We start from the raw sequence: 18,735 nt of genomic DNA on the forward strand, positions 1-18,735 counted from the left end.
CTAACTCGTCAAGTGTCTATACATAGGTGACTGACACATTGCACTTTGTGAATGTAAACTCAATTTTGGTGGAAAGTTTTTGCGGTCAATGCAAATCTACTAGGATTCATCACCAATGAGAGGCAGAATTTTGCTCTATCTACTCAAAATCTGCAACTGTTGTTTTGGTGCCCAAGCTCAAAGGAAAGATTTTGACCAACAAAGCCTCCCCAATTGATGTTTCCTTAGCTGGTGACGTAGTCGACAAAGTATTGCATCCTGACAAAAACTTTGTTGACATATATGCTTCTGATGTACTGGATGCACGTGAGCTGCTAGCCTCCCTTGTTCGAACTCGAAAATTCACCGTCAACAAGTTAGGCGTTGTCATATCTTTTGTCAAAGAGACAAAATAACACTCTTTCTTTACAGCATTGAAGCTCCATCGCCTCCACGCAAAAAAACACTCTTTATACTATATTGCTTTCATCCATTGCTCATCTTGTAAATTCCCATCTCTCTCTCTCTCTCTCTCTCTCTCTCTCTCTCTCTCTCTCTCTCTCACACACACACACACACACACACACACACACACACACACACACACACACTGTGTGTGTGTTTCATTTACTTGTCTTCCTCCCTCCCCATATCCCAAGGGGGGGAAAAAAGTGCATGTACATGGGTTCCTCAAGCAACCAAAATGCATCTTTTGAACAACTCATTCATAATAATTTCGATAGTGCTTTCCTAGCTAGTCACCCATGAAATAATAATGTTTTCCTTGTGCTTAATAAAATAATAAAGTCATGCACATTGCAAAAAATTAACAATATCATGCTATACGTGGTGAAAGTATCATTGGAACAAACGCCCATGGTGACACCTTCTTTGGTGCATTTGGCTTCCAGTAGACATGATTCTTTCATTTTGACCCAAGTATTGAATAGCCACACACCATATATTGGTACTGCGCTTGATATTATCCATGTATTCTCCTTTAGATTCAATATTTCATGTGATGTCCATATTTACGGTGTACCAATAACTTCACCCAGAACAACAACATTTAATAGTGGAACCGAACCAACAACATTGCACAAAATCATCATTATTGATAGAAGTGGTTCCTTGTTTTTTTACCTGAGGGGCAAACGATGCTCGCACAAATGTAAGTATCGTACTTGGGACAAAGAAGAGACAGAACCATTGAAAGCTTTGCTTCTCCAGCAACCGAATGAACTCCCTGCCTCCATAGCGAGGTAATTTGCTTGCTTGGGTGATAGGACCATCCTGGAAATAGATGCAATAACAACAAAAATTAAAAAACTTAAAAACAATTACACCCCACAGCTCCCTTGAACATAAACATTGAGCAAGCCTCCCCACCAAACAAAGCTATACAACAGTACATAGAAATAGCGAACAATGTTCCTATATCAATGTTGTAAATGCAGTCGTTTAATGTTGTTTTCACAATTACCTCAAAAAGGACGTAGGTTGGCACTTGGAAGGTCTAGAAACAGCGAGATACATGAAAACTATGTTTGTGTTTCATGCGGCCGTAAAAGGCGAGATCATGGTGCACTACTCACCCGATTGAATTCCATACGATTTAACCTCCCCTTGCCTATAGTAGAGAATTCAAATCATTTAGAAAGCCACCTTGTCAGTGCCAGGCTACCTTTCACCAAAATTAGGGAGCTTACATACAATGGTCAGTTTGGATTACGAGGTCGCATTGTTAATGTTTTGGCATCCTTGGGAAGAACACAACAAATATTGTCGAGGTTTATTCATGATGAAGCCTCAATCCTAGTGGGTATGAAACAGTACAATCATTGCTACCTTTTTGGGGTCGGCCGGCCATTGCTTACAATGAAAGCCACTGCTCAGCTATTGCAAAGATCTTTATACAAGAAGGAAAAAATTACTCTAAACAACGAGTGGTTAGGCCATTTTCATAGTCTGCATTGCCCTTTGCCTGATGATTCTGCCGAAATTAATCAACCACCAAAAGAAGATGATCTAGCCACAGATGTCATGCTCCATGGAATTGAGTCATCACAACAAGTAGTCGATCACAACGACAAAATCTTCTTTGTAGCTCCTACTGAGGGAAATAGTCCTTTGAGTATTTTCAAAGATGAATAATGTGAAGAACTTAGTTTCCTTACTATTTTCTACGGTGAGCTTTGTAAATACCATACACTTGCTAAACATAAATATCAATATGTGGCTCAATGGGAAATTATGCACAGCGATAGAAGATTCTCACTAAATATAGAGAATCATTTTTTCAAAACATTCAAAGTAATGACTCAAAAAATCCTAGGGTCATCTGGATCCGTATGCGCAAAGGCAAGCTAAATCACAATACACTAGTGGCCGCACAAGTTGTTGGAGATACTAACATTGAGAAGGTCTTGTCTTCCCAACTTGGATATCATGACTTTGAGGCATTATGAACATCACCTGACTACAAGGAAAAATTTATTAAAAAAAAACCTTCGCTAGGATTAGATAGCTCAGACCACCTACATTCTTCGTCACATTTTCTGCGGCTGAGAAATGTTGGAAACCTTTGATTACAACACTTATTAAGCTCAACCCCATCGTGCGTACAAGCACACAAACAAAAGCATCATACATACGAGATTTGATCCGAGCTGACCCTATAACAATAGCCCGCTTTTACTTGAACTGGTTTAACAGGATGAAGAAATTTCTAGCCAAGGATATAACCATATTAGGAAAACTCAAGGATTACTTTTTCATAACCTAGTTCCAGAGCCGAGGTAGTCAGCATGATCATGGGCTACTATGGATAGAAAATGCTCCTGTTTATGGAAAAGATCCCAATGAAGATGTTGTGGATCTCATTGATAAGTACATAACAACTGATTCCATGCTTCTTCCTATAGATTTACAAGAAATTCAAACACACAAGCATAAGAAGTCTTGCTTTAGAAAGCGCAAGGGATGCCACTTTGACTTTTCTTCCTATCCGATGCCTTTCACTATGATTTTAGAACCTTGTCATTCTCAACATAACAATATCCAATACAAAAGAAAGAAACACAAACAAATCAAAGATAACCTATTTCTACTATATTATGAAGAAAATATTACATTTAAACAGTGGCTCCTATCTATGGACCTTCGATTTGAGGATTACATCCAAGCTATAGCATCCACAATCTCATGCCCAACACTTTTGTTGAAAAGAAATATCAAAGAATCTACACAAATAATTTCAATCCAACCATTTCAAAGCTATAATATATTTTAAATGCACACAAAGCAGCTACCTATTGCACCTCATATGTAACAAAATTTGATAACACACTCATCAAAGAAATCAAAGAAAAATTTGACTCTTGCATTCAAAACAATCATTAGGGAAAATATGGACTCTCAAAGGGGCCCTATAAGGAGGTTTGACTTTGCCTCTCTTGTCCAAAGTGGGCAACCCGGTGAAGTACATAAACGCTTTGTCAAAACCTTATCAACCAACATCTCATTGGAAAGATCTTAGAAAGTATGTTCTAAATCCCCAAACTCCGACAAATTTGGAGTTGATTTGTAGAAGTTATGGCCTCCCCACTAAAGCTGAAATATGGGGAGAGATTCCATTTATAAGACGGAGTTGTCACATCAAAAAATAGAATCTTCTAGAATATAAGGAATCTGATGGCATGCTATATATCAATGGATAGATCTTTATGTGTACATTCTAAATCCAAAAGGTCCGACAAGTTTTGATTTCATTTGCAAAAATTTTACCATGCGCCCATTTTGGACAAGAGGGAGAAAGTCAAAGTCCTTATAGGGCCCATTTGAGAGTCCAATATTTCTCTAATGACAGCTACATTTGATAGACTTCTAAAAATAGGAAACACTATACTAAACACATCGCAACTAAGATCACAACAAGCAGTATATATTGCACTTTCTCTACCTCTCTACAGTGCAACTCGAGAATTTATATTCATAAACACAAGCCCTCCCCACGAGAGAACAATGCTTCTCAAGCAAAAGCACCTCTTGCAAAACATAAACCCGTTTAGCACAGAAATCTTTTACGAGACAAGCAAAGACAAATACTGTACACGTCCTACCCAGCTTAATGCCATATCATTAGCAGAATTTGCCTCCACATACACTACAACAAGCAACTCTACAAAAAACGTACCAAACCAAAATTATACGATATGTCAAATATAATGCCGCAAAGAACCCAGATAATTATTATAGAGAACAATGTCTTCTATTTCTACCATGGATAAATAATGAAACTCAACATCTAACAAATGGACTCACAACCTATCCTGGATACAAATGAATCTAAATACAACAAAACCACAACAATGACAAACAAACTTAACACCAACTCATTAGACACCAGTTCACCTTCAACATCTACAACACTATCCAATATTTCCTCCCATATTATGTTGACATCACACAAGACCTAAATATCCAGCACCGCCAATTGCATACACACACTATACCAATGATAAAAATACTGCTCCAACCAAACAATATATATTACAAGAGCATTCTACTACTTAACACCCAACAAACGGCCCTAGGCAGACTATTGCAATGAAAGTGTTCCTTGCAAGTGTTTTTGGTCCTTGCACCCGAGTTTATGTCTGAGTGCATTGTCATAGGTGAACAAGAGAAAGGCCAAGGCCGATGTGAAAGAGAAAGAAGGTACGGCGGTCCCCGAGAAACAAAATGTGAAGAGGTTGAAGAGGATGAAAGAGGTGGAAGTCCGTGATCCCGTCAAGCGGAAACTTGCTGTTGATGAGGTAAGCCCCTCAAGTGTTGTGCAAGAAGCCAATGAATTGTTTTTTTTAATCTTATGGTTTTCCTCTTCTTTGATAAAATGGTTAGGTCAAGGTGAAAGGGGCACACGGGCAAGGGGCAGTTGGAGAAGGTGCCGGAGGTTAAGATTGCTCTAAAGAGGGATGGTGTGAAGAATAAGGCTAAAAAGCATGTGGAGACGGGGCAAGAGGATGAAGGGCCGGCGGATAAGGCTCTTGCCCTTGTCGGCTCTTCAAAGTGTCCCAAGCTTCAAGTAAAGAGAGCAAAACAATCAGGGACAAGCTGTACTACCTCCACAACTGTGGTAAGAAGTCCCTAGGTTTATCTGTCACGGCATGGTGTGCAACTCTCTCTCTCTCTCTCTAGTATTCTTGTTGCCCGGGTTTATCTGTCACGGCATGGTGTGCAACTCTCTCTTTCTCTCTCTCTCTAGTATTCTTATTGCCCGGGTTTATCTGTCACGGCATGGTGTGCAACTCTCTCTCTCTCTCTCTCTAGCATTCTTATTGCCCAGGTTTATCTATCACGGCATGGTGTGCTCTCTCTCTCTCTCTCTCTCTCTCTCTCTCTCTCTCTCTCTCTCTCTCTAGTATTCTTATTGCCCGGCTTTACTTGTCATGGCATGGTGTGCAACTCTCTCTGTCTAGTATTCTTATTGCCCGGATTTATTTGTCATGGAATGGTGTGCAACTCTCTTTGTCTGGCAATGAAAAAGGAGATCAAGAGTCATGTGGAGGAGGGCTATGAATCTAGGGTAAGTTCTATGGTCATAGAAGCCAACTTTACTATTTTAATTGGGTTTGTTTTTTTATAAGTGCCCGGGTTTATTCTATGTCTGAGTTTAAATTAATCTGTTTTATTGCAGCACCGGATCAAAGTGGGGACCTTGATTGTTCGTAGTGACGAGGATAAAAGCAGCGGTGGGAGTAGCGGAGGGAGTGATGACGAGTCTAACCAGGATGGGAGTGGGGATGATGATCCCGATTATGGTAGCGATGGGGATGCCGATGATGATGATGATGGTGGGAGTGACACAAGTGGTGGCGGTGATGACATAAGTGGTGGGAGTGACTCAATTGGTGCCGATGATGACGATGGTGGGAGTGACATAAGTGGTGGCGGTGATGACGGTGAGGATGATGGGACTGATGACGAGGATGACGGCGATGGAAGTGGCAAAGGGGACAGTGAGGATGGCACCCAAGATGTTAGTAGTGATGAGGATGAGGTGCAAGAGATTTTATCTTCACCTGCTTGAGATTGTTTTGAGTGACTATGTCATTTGTATGATTTTGTTTCACATACTTATCAGCTCTAACATGGAATGTGAACTTTTCATTCTCTCCTCGGCTTATGCTAGGTGGTTAAAACAATTTTGTGTTACAAATTTTTTGGGTTGACATGTTATCCTCGTTTACATGTTCGGATGTTAAATTAAGTCTGGGTTTATGGATTTCCTGGGTTGATATGTGTACCAGGTTTACTTTATCGGTTATCAAATAAGTCTAGGCTTTACGGATTTCTTGGGTTGATATGTTGTCGGGGTTGACATGTTATTTGTATAGTGGTTTGCACTCATGGTTTATATGTTATTTGTATAGTGTGCTGCAAACTTAGAAAATGCTATTTGTATGAACTTGCATCACATACTCATCTTTAGCATGCAATGTGTTGGCTTTCCCTTCTCTCTCTTGGCTTAAGCTATGAATTGAAGTTGCTTCATAGTTTGAATAGTGTGCCTTGGGTATACATCCATGGTAAATGTGAAAGCTTGTGAAGTGCGTAGATTTTGTGGTTGTATTTGCAAGCTGTCATTCAAGTTGTATTTACAAGTTGTGTTGTTTGGTATCATGGCAAATTTCACCATAAGGTTTGAAAGCCTCTCTCTCTCTCTCTCTCTCTCTCTCTCTCTCTCTCTCTCTCTCTCTCACACACACACACACACACACACACACACACACACACACACACAAAAACTCATCCAATGTTTTATGAGGCCTCATCGTGTTTTATGTTTTGGTGCGTTAGTCATGCATTTAATTTTCCTTGGACAAGTTTCAAAAAAAGCATTGACATTGCCATTGTGCCTAAGCTATTAGTAGTGGTAGTAGTATTAGTGCTCGTAGTGAAAATCCACAATGATGATGGTAGAAAGAGGAAAGGAAGATATGCCAAGAGTATAAGACAATCATACTAGAAGGACAAATCTCTTCTCCACTTGCATCACGTACATTTCTACAACTAAACTATGTTGATAGTCTCTCTCTCTCTCTCTGTGTGTTTGAACGAAATTAGTCTAATATTAACATAAAAAATTATTATTGTATAACTTAAATCTAACTATATAGACATTGCAATCTCTATCAAAGTTGAGAAAAACTATACACCTAATAGTTGCACAAGAAATACAATCCTAAGAGGGCATCGAGAATGAACTGCCACATAAAGAGGTAGCCCATGGTCAATTAAAATAGGTATGGAATTAAGTGTATAAAGCAGAGGTATTGAAAATTATTTTAGGGCAGGTAATGAGTCAAAATTCTCCATCACAAGACAAGAAGTTGTGCCGATAGGTTGAGCAAAACCCAAAACAGGTATAAGGTTGATTGAAATAAGACAAACAAAAAGCCTATCAAGTTGTACAAAGTAAGAATAGTCCACTCCTTTACCACCATAATAATAAGTTTAAAACTTGCCTTTTTCAGGTGAAAAGAGATGGTAGGTGATTGAGAGGTCCAAGAATAGTACAAATAACCAAACATGGGATACAGATAAACCCGAGCAAAAAAGCAAGACAAGAGGCAGATGTTTACTGCTCAGTTTCAGGTGAAAAGATATGGTAGGTGATTGAGAGGTCCAAAAATAGTACAAATAACCAAACATGGGATACAGATAAACCCGGGCAAAACAGCAAGACAAGAGGAAGATGTTCACTGCTCAGTTTCAGGTGAAAAGATATGGTAGGTGATTGAGAGGTCCAAAAATAGTACAAATAACCAAACATGGGATACAGATAAACCCGGGCAAAACAGCAAGGCAAGGAGAAGATGTTTACTGCTCAGTTTTACAAAAGTACAATTCGATGAGCTGATGCCAATACTCCATGCATGGTTTCCCCATCATTGAACTTCAGATCAAACAAACGCTCATCGTCATTGTTTGGTCCGCATACCACAAATGTAACAAGGCATTCATAATCATTAGACCCATGAAACAACAAGGCTTGTCGGCCTATCAATGCTCCTAGCTTTTCTTGAGCTCTTAGCCGTGGAGTCATAGGCAACAATGCATTGCAAGTGTGGCATGTATCGACCCCCTCGTCCACCAAGAAAGTCCTTGTGCAACAATGATGACAGTAAACCCGCCTTTGTGAAGCAAACCAAAATCGCTTACGGCCCCTTTGATGCTTATATCGCAAGGGACCCGTTTGTCTAGCAGGCCGTGTGGGCACCGTGATTTGCATATTTACTCCTTCTGGCCTAGGTTGGCCATGCCCAAGTCGAGTGGCAGTTACATGTGCATGTACTTGTGTTACACTTCCCTTCTTTGGCAAATCGATCTCCATAGGTGCTCTTTGAGCAAAGAGGCCAACATATGCTGCTCGCACTTGCTCCACCAATGAGAAGATCTTTGAGTCAATATATGATGGAATGCCCTCTTCAATGTTGTGCAAGAGTGCTTTTAGCTCGTCAATGCATTGGGTCAAAACTTGTGTTGGAGGAGGCTCTACATCGATGGTAGTATCCTCAAACTGTTCAGGATCGTGCTCCATGACTAGCTCTCGGGCTGTGTCAATGATGGGTAGAATATGGCTAATATGAGAAAAGAAGACCCTTAAGATGAGTCGCATTCCATACAGATGCTTGCAGTTGCTAAACCAATCTGGGCAGTCACAATATGCCGACTATATACTAACTTGATACCATGTCCCTGTGGATGACATGCTCAAGACCTTAAATAAGAGTGCACCTTCATCGATAACTTGAGTCGTCGATGGGTCATTTGCATATCTCCTTAAGATTTCTTCACCTCGTGCAAGTCTTGTGGTCTGCAGCCAATCATTTCCATAAATGTTGTGCTTTCCAGAGTCAACTACACAAAATATACAGTGATCAGCTTCAGAAGCAATCCAGACACAGATAAACCCGGGCAACCATATAAAACTATACCATACTATAAACCCAGGCACAAGTGCAAGTCTTCATGCAAACGAATAATCCCATTACCTTTGCTTTGATTAATATAAAAAGAAAATATTATACCAATCTCTTGCTTCTGACGAAAGAACTCGATAGCAGTGCCACCCATTCGTGTCCCGGTGTTGGAGTCACCCACCAGGGCATGCAATAGATCCAAGGCTGATCGATTGATCCTTGCATCTAGAAGCGTGTATTTCACATACTGCCATAGTCGCTCGACCAAATTGGTAGTGTCCACATGCCCATGTGGAAATAAACGAACGTATTCTGGCCACATTCATCACAGATGCATGTCTTTGCGGCTCAACCATTGCAGATATACCTTACAATATTAGGGTGGCCTTCACATTCTATCAACAACTGGGCATACCGAGCCTCGAAGTTGTCCTCTGTACCACATTGCATTAGATTTTCCATTGATGCATATAGGGTTTCACGCATCTCCTTAGGAGCGTGCAAAAAAAGTGGGCAGGCATATCAAGAAACATATACGAGATAATCTATAGTTCACCCATATTAGCCCAGGTCCACACAGATAAGCTCTCACACACAGAAAAACCAAGGCACTGATAGATAAACCCAGACACTGATAGATAAACCCAGGCACCATCAAATAAATCCAGGCATTGACAGATAAACCCAGGCACAAACAAATAGATCCAGGCATAGACAGATAAACCCAGGCACTAACAAATAAACCTAGGCACTAACAGATAAACCCAAGCACTAACAGATAAACCTCAGACACGGAGATAAACCCACATACACATATACAAAACCATTGTACAAACCTGTGGAAGCAAGTGCTCCACCCATGCTTTCTTGGTATGGAACCAACATAGCAAGACAATACATGCAACTTGTTGAGTTAGCCCATCTTTGTCCACCTCCCAACAAGATTGATCAGCATGAACAACTTTATTGATGGCCAATAATGAAGTCATACACTTGTCAATCACCAATGCTCGAGGGCGAATGTTGCTCATTCTGTGGAACACAAGCCTTAGTGTCACTTGCAAAGCAATGCTTTCTTGAGATGTTCCTACATCATGTGTGCACAACATAAACCACAAGGGTAAACCAATCCATTTTGATTTGGCAATACGGCTGTATAGAGTGGCATCCCAAAAACATTTGTTTTGAATGTGGAGTCTATTGCCCAAGCATTGTTTGTTGAGAAATGCAAGCACATGCGGAGCATCCAATCATCCTGAATAATGAGTATGAATGGCCTTTCCATCTCATCGAAGGCATCTGGGTTGTAGGGTTGACAATAGAGAACTTTGTTTTGCTCTTTTAATTTTAGAGCCTCCTGGTACACTGAAGATCAGTCATCACTTCCTAGCCTCCCTAAACAAAAGCAGTCAATTAAACTCAAGTCTTAAATGAATCTAACAGATAAAACCAAGAAAAATAATAAATAACCCAAGCACTACCCCAAAATAAACCCAGGCACCGTGACAGATAAGCCCATACAAACCTATGATTATCCCAGCAAGGAGACATTCAGGGCTTTATTTACTTTCGGATCGGAATTGATATGCCATCATTTGATATTTACTTTCGGATCGGAATTGATATGCCATCATTTGAATTTCCTTTGGTATCATGAAGAATCTATCTGACACTTTCTCTATCGGCAATGCCATATTGAAGTGAAATAGCTCCTTGGAGACACTCATCTTTGCGACATGTTCCAACGTCAAACAAATCTTCCATGCATCGTTTCCTCACAGTAGGATGCACCGGCAAGTGATAAAGATCCTCATGTGATCCCGGCACATGACCTTTGTGCCCAACATGAACCCTTATCCTTACACTTTCCTTTATATCATAGACCCGTTGAATGAAGATAGTAAACGGGTATCCACACTTCTTTGATGTGCCCAGTCTTCGATGATCGTGGCCCTTTCTTCGTGCCTCCCCATTGCGATGACACACAAGTTGAATGAAGCCCCTCGACGACGATGATTTCCGCTCTACCAATCCAGCCTTGTGCTTGATGGCAATAGCGTTGATCACATTTTGAATATCATCCATCAGCGCTGTATATTCCTCAACACCACCTTCATCCTTGCCGGGACTCTTTTGTCTGTCTTGTAAACCCGGGCAATTTTATGTGGAAGTGGTGTCATGGCTCTCCAATTCCCCAACCCGGGCAACGATGCACAAACACACAAGTCCAAAAACTCCTTCACATAAGCAAGTGGGATTCCATGCTGTCTAATACTTGTGCACCATGTACATGCAATGGATGCCATCGTTGCCCGCAAGCATAAATGGTCGTTTGAGTGGCATGCGGAAACAATTCTTTCCCAATCTTCCATACATCCAATCAAATTTCCATTCCCAATAACAAGACGTGAAGATCCACCTTGGTAAACCATTACGCAGAGTGAATCCCTCATTCTTGCCCATTTTTTCAAGTCTAGCACACCTCGCTTGTCATGGGTTTTGAGAGCACTTATGGTAATCGTTTGGCCACTTTTGATAGAAGCTATCATAAGCCCATATGTTTGTCTATCAAAAGAAAAGTACCTAGTTGATGCAAAAGCAAATGCATCCAAACACCCACTTTGATGTCTTCAAAGAACTCTTCCACGTCATCCATATCACTTGAGTTTCCATCCGAAGCGTCAACCATCCCCCCCCTCGGACTCGTTGCAAGCACCATCAAGCTCCCCGAAGCTCTCATTGCCTTGTAGCTGCAAGAGCAACCCATTCAGATCCCACCCCCAAGGCCCCCCAACTGCTGCCCCTCCACTGGCGGAGGCGTGCATCTTCGTCAACACAAAACACCCGCCTGCGCCCCCTGTTTAGAAGCCCGGGTTTACCCCTACCCCTACACCTTCTTTGTTGCACGACCTTCCCCAATTCAAATATGAAACCGGTCCGCCACCCCGCATTAGGAGAAAGTTGGACTCACTTTTGGGCCTTTCAGTTCTAGAGAGAGAGTGGCGCTCCACCAATGAGGAAGAGGCTAACGTTACGTTGAAAATCGACATTTTGGAGTCAAGATTTTTTTTTTAAAAAGGAGGAAATTTTATTTTGGTTCATCAAATTGCACAATTTCATGCTTTCAAGGCATAAATGCCGTAAGTCGTACTAACTATGTACCGAGGAATTTCAGAACTTTCATTGAAGACTCTATCTAGTACTTTGTTCCCGCCCAAATATGACTTTGAGTAGCTCTACTTCCCTCTCAAAACTTCTTCCCTTTTTTATATTTGCGCTAACCTTTCTGTGTATTCATTCTACTGCAAACCATGTCTACTTCTCGAAGGCCCAGCACTACCATTGACTCTGGTTGCAGTTTTAACAGTTATACTATAGACGTTCAAGCATGGATTCCATCTCGTATAACTATTGGAAGTTGGGTTCTACTGCAAACTAGGAGGAGGAAGAGGAGGCGACGCAATGATTTCGTGGAGGCTTTCAAGGGTCAAGTTAAAGAGTTTAAAGTGTGTGCACAAAGCAAGCGGGTGAAAGAGGTCCTCATACATCATGATTTCCAGCATGCAGACTTAAGGTTGCAGATATCTCCTCCAAGTTTTCCAAGGCATCGACCCAACTGTAAGTTATTTCAGCATCTCGCTTAATGCATGATTATATTCGAATATTAAGTGGTGGATATCATCTTTCGTATGTTTCAGATATTTATCCATCGAATAGGACAGATTGGCAACCAGTTGAGAGTATAGTTGGGATTTTTGATGCTTTCCATGCATTTATTGGTGAGAAAATGTACCGAGGAAGACAACACAAGGAACTTGCAGATAATGGAATTTTCTTTTATGATATGTCATATGTGGAACCGAGAAATTCCATTGGTTGGGGTCGTGTAGCTCCTTTGTCACTTCCATCCTTTGACAGCAAGGATTGGTCCCTGCCTACTTCGCAAACTAGTGAAAGCTTTAGGAATAAGTTGTTTCACGATATACAAAAGTCCCTCAAGTATTCAATTGCCACAAAAATAGTTCGGCTCGCACTATTTATGCCTCTTGAAGTGTTTGCAGATTTTTTCTTCGATGAGCAAATAAGAACTACCGCAACAATGTTCATTTGCAAGTCTGAGAGCTGTTTGGACTTTTTAGATGATAACTGGGATAGGAAACAATCACATAACAAAATCTGTATTTTGCAAAAGAAGTCCATAATTTGCAAGTTCATTATAAGTTCTCAAAATTTCTTAGTATCGTTTTACTATGTTAGATATCATATTCTTAGTGGGGAGCTTATTCCACTCGACCAAGATATAGAGAACAGCCTCGAGAACAAACCTTTATCAATGGAGATCTACTTTCGAGACATCCTACTTACTGTGATGGAGACAATGTCAAGCACAACTCTGGCACAGCTCAGGATAGATCTTACATGTGAAGAACTTCCACTTTTGTCGGAATTGTATGCATTCAGTCTCAACAATAGAAAGGTGCTTACTAAATCGATAAATTTTGATTGTCTTTACTACACTATGACTGAATCTAACTTTTTCTTCTTTTTAGATTCCAAGGCGCAAGGAGAAAACAACATTGTGCAAGGAGTCCATAACAAATACACTTCACTTAATTGCTTCCACCGGAAGCTAGGTCACATACCTTGTGCACGCAAAGAGCTTTGATGCCATGCAAACCATGATGCACTCTTCAAAATGACTAATGCAGAGATATTTTTTGGCGCTCAAACAATGTTTCAAAAATGTACATTTTCAATGTTTCAAAACTTTACATATTGTGTTGTATTTGTCAAGAGTAATTTGCTCCCTTTCCGAGCTACTGTCCTCTTCCCCGATTTGTGCCACTCGTCCCTTGCCCTCTGCTCCGGTTGCTGCTACCTCTGCCTCTGGGGACGCTAGTCTCGGGCATCCTTTCGCGTCGCTCGAAATCATGGGCCTCTTCCATGGCTTCTCATGCTTCTTGCACCTGTGAAGCTTCCCGCTGTTCTTGCTCTTGTCGTCGACGTGCAGCCCATTCCTCTACTTCTGCGGCGTCCGCAAAATATTGGTTTATTGATTCTTGCATATTTCGAACTTCTTCTTGAGTCTGATTGTGGCGTTGGGTCATTTCGTTAATGCGAGACTCTTCGAACTCGTCAGCTCTCGCCGCTTCCTCTCTTGTGCGTCTGTTTACCGAGATTATAATATGCTAGATGGCCATTACAGAAAAATGTTGCACATCGTTGTTGGTGTAGTTATGTAATCGAAGTTCCTGTAGAAGCGTGATACAGACATCTGTTGCTTCATACATACGTTGCAGCAAACAATAAAACAGCAGATTACTTACATTCGGTATATCCATAATTTGACTCATGAGCAACACGGCATTTAAACAGGTTTGCCAGCCACAGCTATAGTCATCAGTCTGCATGGGCACGGTTACCCGTTCGTGCTTGACTACATTTCCTAGATCATGTTCTAACAAAAGATGCTCTACACAACATACAAGTTTTTTCGCGGCACTACATACATAACCACTTGAGTCAGCAACACATTCCAAAGAGACACTACACTACTTTCCAAATGTACCCAAATGGACCTTACGTTTTTACATGACTGTGAAACGTCCTGCTTTGCCCAGAGTTTGCGTATTAAACAATCTTAGCTTCCATGTCAAATAACATCAGACTCCAATGATCACTACAAAGATTAGGAGAGATTCGCAATGCAAGATGTTTTTTACAATGCAAGAAAATACTCACGATTGATTGTACGCAGTGACCAAAAAGCGTGCTAGATCAAAGTTGACTCTGCTAAACCAGTTCATCAGACTCAAAAAGGAATATGAGTTGTTCTGCAGATAAGGCGATATCAGCGGATCTATTACGTATACTTTCTCTTGAACCTCAGGGTGCAGAAGCGAGACAGTGTGGCTAACATGAACAAAAAGGCAAAAATTAGACTTGAACACCAAGTGAGTCAATACCGAGCGAAGGGGGCAGCTATCGAATTCCATACGCCATTGATTCGCTTGGTATTGACCCATGTCTTTAAGGTAGTGAACCATTATAAATAAAAACTTGGCACCGGCCACAGAGACATGGGTCAATACCAAGCGAGTAGTTCCAAAATTCAACTTCATTACCCACTGTCTCGCTTGGTATTGACCCATGTCTCGGTAGAGACCCATTTAATGAGCATAAGAATTAAAGAGAATGAGAATTACCACAAAGCAACATTGACGACTTTATTTGTTGCGAGCGAGTCGATGAAATTGCACATGCACATGAAGTCTACTCTATCGAGGTTGGTAATGCAGGCCTCCTCTGACCTTGCAGGCAGCTGTATGTGCGCATGCAGAGGTGCGGAGCTCAACAAAATTCTCAACTCCTCTTCATTCTCCTTGTTGATTTGCTCTAAAATAATTGACTCATCCGATACGTTGGATGGCCCTTCTGACGCAGAGCCTTGCGATTCCCTTTCTTGAGCTGGCTTCCTATCTGCCTCAGGCTTCGGATCATTTTCCTTCAATATTGGTTGCTCCATGGATGCCTCAGGCTCCACCCTGACCTACTCTTGTCCCTCATCATCCACGGTGGGCTGCGGATCCTCTATGACTTGCTCATTTTGGTGTTTAGCTGGATCCGCAATAACTGTCTCTGTTTCTTCCATGACTGCCTCGGGGTCCACTCTGGCTTGCTCTTGGCCCTCTGCGGCTATCTCATCCTGCCCATCTGTGTCGTTTCTCTTGATCTGTGATCGGGTCCTTCTGCTGTTTGTTTTAGCCCTAGACGGCTCTGTCTGTCGTGCACGAGGATGGAGAGGGGGGATGTTGAGAATATCCATGGTTCTACTATCCCGGATTGGTACTGGCTGAAGCAGCCCATCGTAGCAAAAACGAAGCCTACGAAGAGTATCAAAATCCCGCAGCATGATAGTGACCTGGTGTGCATGGGAAGCCAGGATAATTCCATCGCTGAAGAATTCCATGAGATAGTCCTCAGCAATTTCTTGAAGGCAGAGGAGTGCACTGCTGGCCCATCGCATGCCGACTCTCCACTGCTCGCAAATCTCCCGCACTACTCGCTGGAAAGGGAGACGTGGAATATCAGGTTGATTGTGTCGTTCTATCCTGCGCAGCTCTTGCAGTACACCTCTGTGCGCCTCATATCGGCGTCTTCTTGCTTGAGCATTCAAAGATTCACATGTTGCCCTCCTAGCGCAGGCCTTAACACAAGGCATCTCTACAAATTAACACCAAAAGACAATTCATTTGTCAGCACAGACCTTAGAAAATAGTAATGTTAGACATGACTTATATGTTCTGAGGTCACTACCGAGCGAATAGGTGCATAGGAAACAGTTTGCCTTGCCTTATTCACTCGGTAGTGACTTTAGAAATGGTAATAGCAGATATCACTTACATTTTTTGGGATCACTACCAGGCGAACAGGTTGGAAGCCCCTGCAAAAAAATACCTTATTCACTGAGTGGTGTCTTGGGTGGCTCGGAGCTTGCTGTGCCACTCAACTTCTTTGCTTTACCACTCTTTTGAACCTTCAAGGGACTTGATCCTTCAAGCACAATTATATCCTGCACACATTTCCACTCGTGAACACCTTACAACCGACACAATTTTTTTAAAAAAAGCACAACACCCGGGCACTAACAGATAAACCCGGGCGCAGTCCTACCATTTTAGTTTGTTGGTCCTCCTTTGGAGCCTTTGGAGCCCCTGGTCCAATGCCCGCTGTGCCGCTCACCTCCTTTGACTGGCCGCTTTCACGCGCCTGATCCTTTAACCAAATTCAAACCCTGCACATCTTAAACACCTAGGAGCACTTAACAGCTAGCGATACTTGGGCACTGACAGATAAACCTAGGCATTTCCTTTGGGGCTAGGGCCTTCTTCATACTAGCATCTTGGCATGGCTCCTGAGGTACATCAGATGACAGAGGAGCATCTTGACCCTGCACAAATCTTACATGTTTTGTTGGTTGGGCCTCCTTTGGGACCTTTGGGGCCTTCTTCAAAACAGAGCCTTGGCCTTGCTCTCGACGTACATTCGCCAACAAAGGAGCATCTTGGCCCGGTGGCATTGCAATCTTCAAAGGCGTTGCAATCTTTGGGGCCTTTGGAGCCTTCTTTGAAGCAACACCTTGGCATGGTTCTCGAGGCTCGCAGCTTGCTACATTTAAATTTCCATGTTGTACTGTGCGCTCTGCACTGCTATATTGAGCTTTGCACGCTTTGCAATTCACTCTGCTCCTTTTCAAGGAAACGGCTCTTTTTCCATTGCCGTTTGGGGTCTTTGAAAACCTCTCTCTGTCCACCCAAGGCAACTACAAGTACAAGTAGGCGAGTGGAGTCAGACCACGTCCAGGCTGGGAGAGCTGAGGTTGGGAGGTTGGGGCGCTGATCTATTGTGCCCACCAGTATTGCAGTGTCAGGTGGACGAGGTGTCCAACGACTTTTGGTGTTGAACTCTGCATGGAACACCGAGAGAGAGAGAGAGAGAGAGAGAGAGAGAGAGAGAGAGAGGAAATAGGGCGCAGGTGCCATTCCAAAGAGTCATGCAAATGGAGTCGGCCATTTTCTATGCCCAACGACTTTTGGTGGTGCAGAAATCTGTGTTCCCTGGTGAACTCTACATTAAAAAGAAAAACACACACACACACACACACACACACACAGAGAGAGAGAGAGAGAGAGAGAGAGAGAGAGAGAGAGAGAGAGAGAGAGAGAGAGAGGGAGGTATAATGATCTCACACCAAGCTCTTATTACAATGAACGTTCAGTACTGCTTGGGGTTGTCAAGTAGGGAGTCGGCTTTAGATGAAGATAAAATTACTCAGGAAGGCAACAGGATGCGGTGATGCACATGCATGGAGGGAAGTGATTTTTTGACGATATTGTCATAGTTAGGTTGCAAAGCATTTGCGAGCTTTCCTTTGAATTTTTTGACGATATCGTCATTGCCAGTACAGGTCTCGAATAGTGACACCCAATAGCGGGCTATTGCATCCCAAACCGTGATCACAACTCTCCTACCAATATAGTCTAGGAGCTTTGTATGAAGATGCGAGTTGAGTTGTGTGTGTGACAGGGACGACATAGGAGAGGGAAATACATAATTCCCTTTAATGCAGATTGCACTTATAGGCGAGGGGCAAAGCTCTTGCTCTATCTCTCTCTCTCTCTCTTGCAGTCACAGCTCTAGGCAATAGGAGCATGAGAGTAGTGAGAATTGGAGGGTGGTGCTCTCTCTCTCTCTCTCTCTCTCTCTGTGTGTCTCTGTGTGTGTGTGTGTGTGTGTGTGTGTGTGTGTGTGTGTGTGTGGCAGGGACCTCCTCGATAATGGAGACAAGAAAGAGGCGCTCAACCTGTGCAACTCAAATCTGACCCAGGCTTTCCATGCATGGTTCTACCATCCTGTCGCTTAATGGGTTTTCATATTAAGTAGGTAAGAAAGAGAATATAGAGGGGGGGGGGGGGGGGGGGGGAGAGAGAGAGAGAGAGAGAGAGAAAAAGAGAATGAAATGATATATTAACGCTTTCAAAAGACCAAAATGACCTACGAAACCAATCTATTACAAACTAGTGAATCTGATACTATCTCTGAGTACAAAAAAAGAAGATAGTAAAATGAATCTAGAAGTGCTACTAGCTAGACCTATGTGGGGTATGTGTGACCATTAATACAATGGATGCACAGGAGGCCAAAATCAGTCTATGAGACAAATGTTACACTATGGTGCATGAGAGAGAGAGAGAGAGAGAGAGAGAGG

At 42.2% G+C, this 18,735-nt stretch overlaps 1 protein-coding gene across 1 annotated transcript; it reads right to left on the reverse strand.

Moving 5' to 3' along the window:
• Positions 1-16,407: 16,407 nt before the first annotated feature.
• On the reverse strand, positions 16,408-17,578 carry LOC147421905 (uncharacterized). Its single transcript, XM_086503531.1, has 3 exons — positions 16,891-17,578; positions 16,641-16,742; positions 16,408-16,539 (listed from the first exon to the last, which is right to left on the reverse strand). Exons 1-3 carry the CDS (start codon positions 17,044-17,046, stop codon positions 16,426-16,428), a joined length of 372 nt encoding a protein of 123 aa, XP_086359657.1. The 5' UTR covers positions 17,047-17,578; the 3' UTR covers positions 16,408-16,425.
• Positions 17,579-18,735: the final 1,157 nt, after the last annotated feature.

This window comes from Adiantum capillus-veneris, chromosome 27 (genome assembly GCF_014529385.1).
Source record: "Adiantum capillus-veneris isolate H3 chromosome 27, ASM1452938v2, whole genome shotgun sequence".
In the NCBI taxonomy this organism is placed as follows: Eukaryota; Viridiplantae; Streptophyta; class Polypodiopsida; order Polypodiales; family Pteridaceae; genus Adiantum; species Adiantum capillus-veneris.